At 47.2% G+C, this 1,649-nt stretch overlaps 1 protein-coding gene across 1 annotated transcript; it reads right to left on the reverse strand.

Moving 5' to 3' along the window:
* Positions 1 to 482: 482 nt before the first annotated feature.
* On the reverse strand, positions 483 to 1,436 carry LOC135494059 (uncharacterized). The gene has a single exon (XM_064781809.1). The coding sequence runs from the start codon at positions 1,434 to 1,436 to the stop codon at positions 483 to 485; it is 954 nt and encodes a 317-aa protein (XP_064637879.1).
* Positions 1,437 to 1,649: the final 213 nt, after the last annotated feature.

Here is a 1,649-nt window from a genome sequence, read left to right on the forward strand (position 1 = left end):
ATCGTTACTCAGAAACTTGTCATCTTTGATGACACTCATCAATGGTAATGTTACCCTACGGACCAGATTTAACTGCTCACAGGCCTTGCATCCAATCAGTGATTTGCCCCTGTGGCACAATCACAAAGGAGACTTGAAATAGTTTGCCCCTGTGCTGGATTTGTAATCTACAGATACCCTCATTTTGGATGGGAGTGCCATTATAAGCAGTTAGATTTACACGATTGTGAAACACCTTTGGTTTGTTTTTCAGGCTTTTGAAGTCGTCCGTGGTAATCAAGTTGGCTTTAGTCCCAGTGTCCAATGTCCCCAGTGTCCAATGTCACTGGTAGCACTGTGTAGTTTATCACCAGAGGCACAGTCCACTTGTCGTCGATAGCGACAGCATCAATCGGTTGCATCTGCGAGGACTGGTCATCCTTCACTGGTTGGTTTGGAATTGAACCACAGTCGTCGTTGACATCCACTGCTCCTATGAACACCTATGGCTCGGCATTGACCTGTTGGTCCGGTTCATCATTTGTATTGACCGTTCCTATGAAAAGATCTTCAAAGCCGACATCAGGCATCTCTGCATTGGCAGTGTGAACCACTGATACATTGGCTGGAGTTTTGCAAAACCTTGCAAAGTGGTTTGGTTTGTCACACTTCCGACAGGTGGCATCATACGCTGGACACTTTTGTTTATCGTGCTCATGAGCTGTACCACACCTGGTACATAGTGCTGAACTTGGGGCAGTAGTTTTTTGTACTGAGTTCTTTTTGAACGGAGGACGACGTTTTTGTCCTTTATTACCGGTTCGTGGCTTCCCTCCACCACTAGCACCCTGTTGTTTGAAGTTCCTTCTGGGACCATTTACCATGCCAATTTCAGCAACATTGGGCTTGCTGGCAGCATGATCAGCAAGCACTTTCACATGTCTTTGAGCGGCCTCAACGCTCTTGCAGACCTTCACAGCCTTTTCAAGTGACAACTCAGACTCTCTGAGCAGTCTCTCCCTTATTTTCGAGTCAGCTATACCGAAAACTACTTGATCTCGTAGCATCGAATCTGCCAAGTCAGCGAAATTGCACGTCTTCGATTTTAATCGGAGGTCGGTGATGAACGAATCAAACGTCTCACCTTGCTTTTGAAGCCTCGACCTGAACACGTAACGTTCGTATGTTTCGTTTTTCTTAGGGGAACAGTATTTAACGAATTGTTCGATGACCTTATCGTACTTTGCTCGGTCCGCATCTGACAATTCAAACGTGTTGAACAGGTCCATGGCCGGCTGGCCCGCTACCGTCAGGAGAACTGCGATTTTGCGTTGGTCGCTAAATCCGGCCCCATCTTCAGCCAACAGATACATTTCAAACCTCTGTTTGAAGCTCCTCCAGTTGTGATCGACATTACCTTCAAGGGATAATGGATCTGGCTGCTTAATTACCTCCATTTCGTGGGTTTTTTCAGCAACTTCTGGTACCATGTAAGGTTCAAGACGGCAAGATTAGGAGACAATATGGCTGACGCCTTTATTGCGCAAGCGCAACTGTAGCATTACGGTCCTGAGTCGTCTGTGTTGCAGCAGATCTCTACAGCTTCAGCGCTCTCTGCATCGCGGGATACAATATCCGCACAGCGCGCTCGGCATCCCGCGTCCTCTTCG

The sequence above is a fragment of the Lineus longissimus genome, chromosome 9, assembly GCF_910592395.1.
Source record: "Lineus longissimus chromosome 9, tnLinLong1.2, whole genome shotgun sequence".
In the NCBI taxonomy this organism is placed as follows: domain Eukaryota; kingdom Metazoa; phylum Nemertea; class Pilidiophora; order Heteronemertea; family Lineidae; genus Lineus; species Lineus longissimus.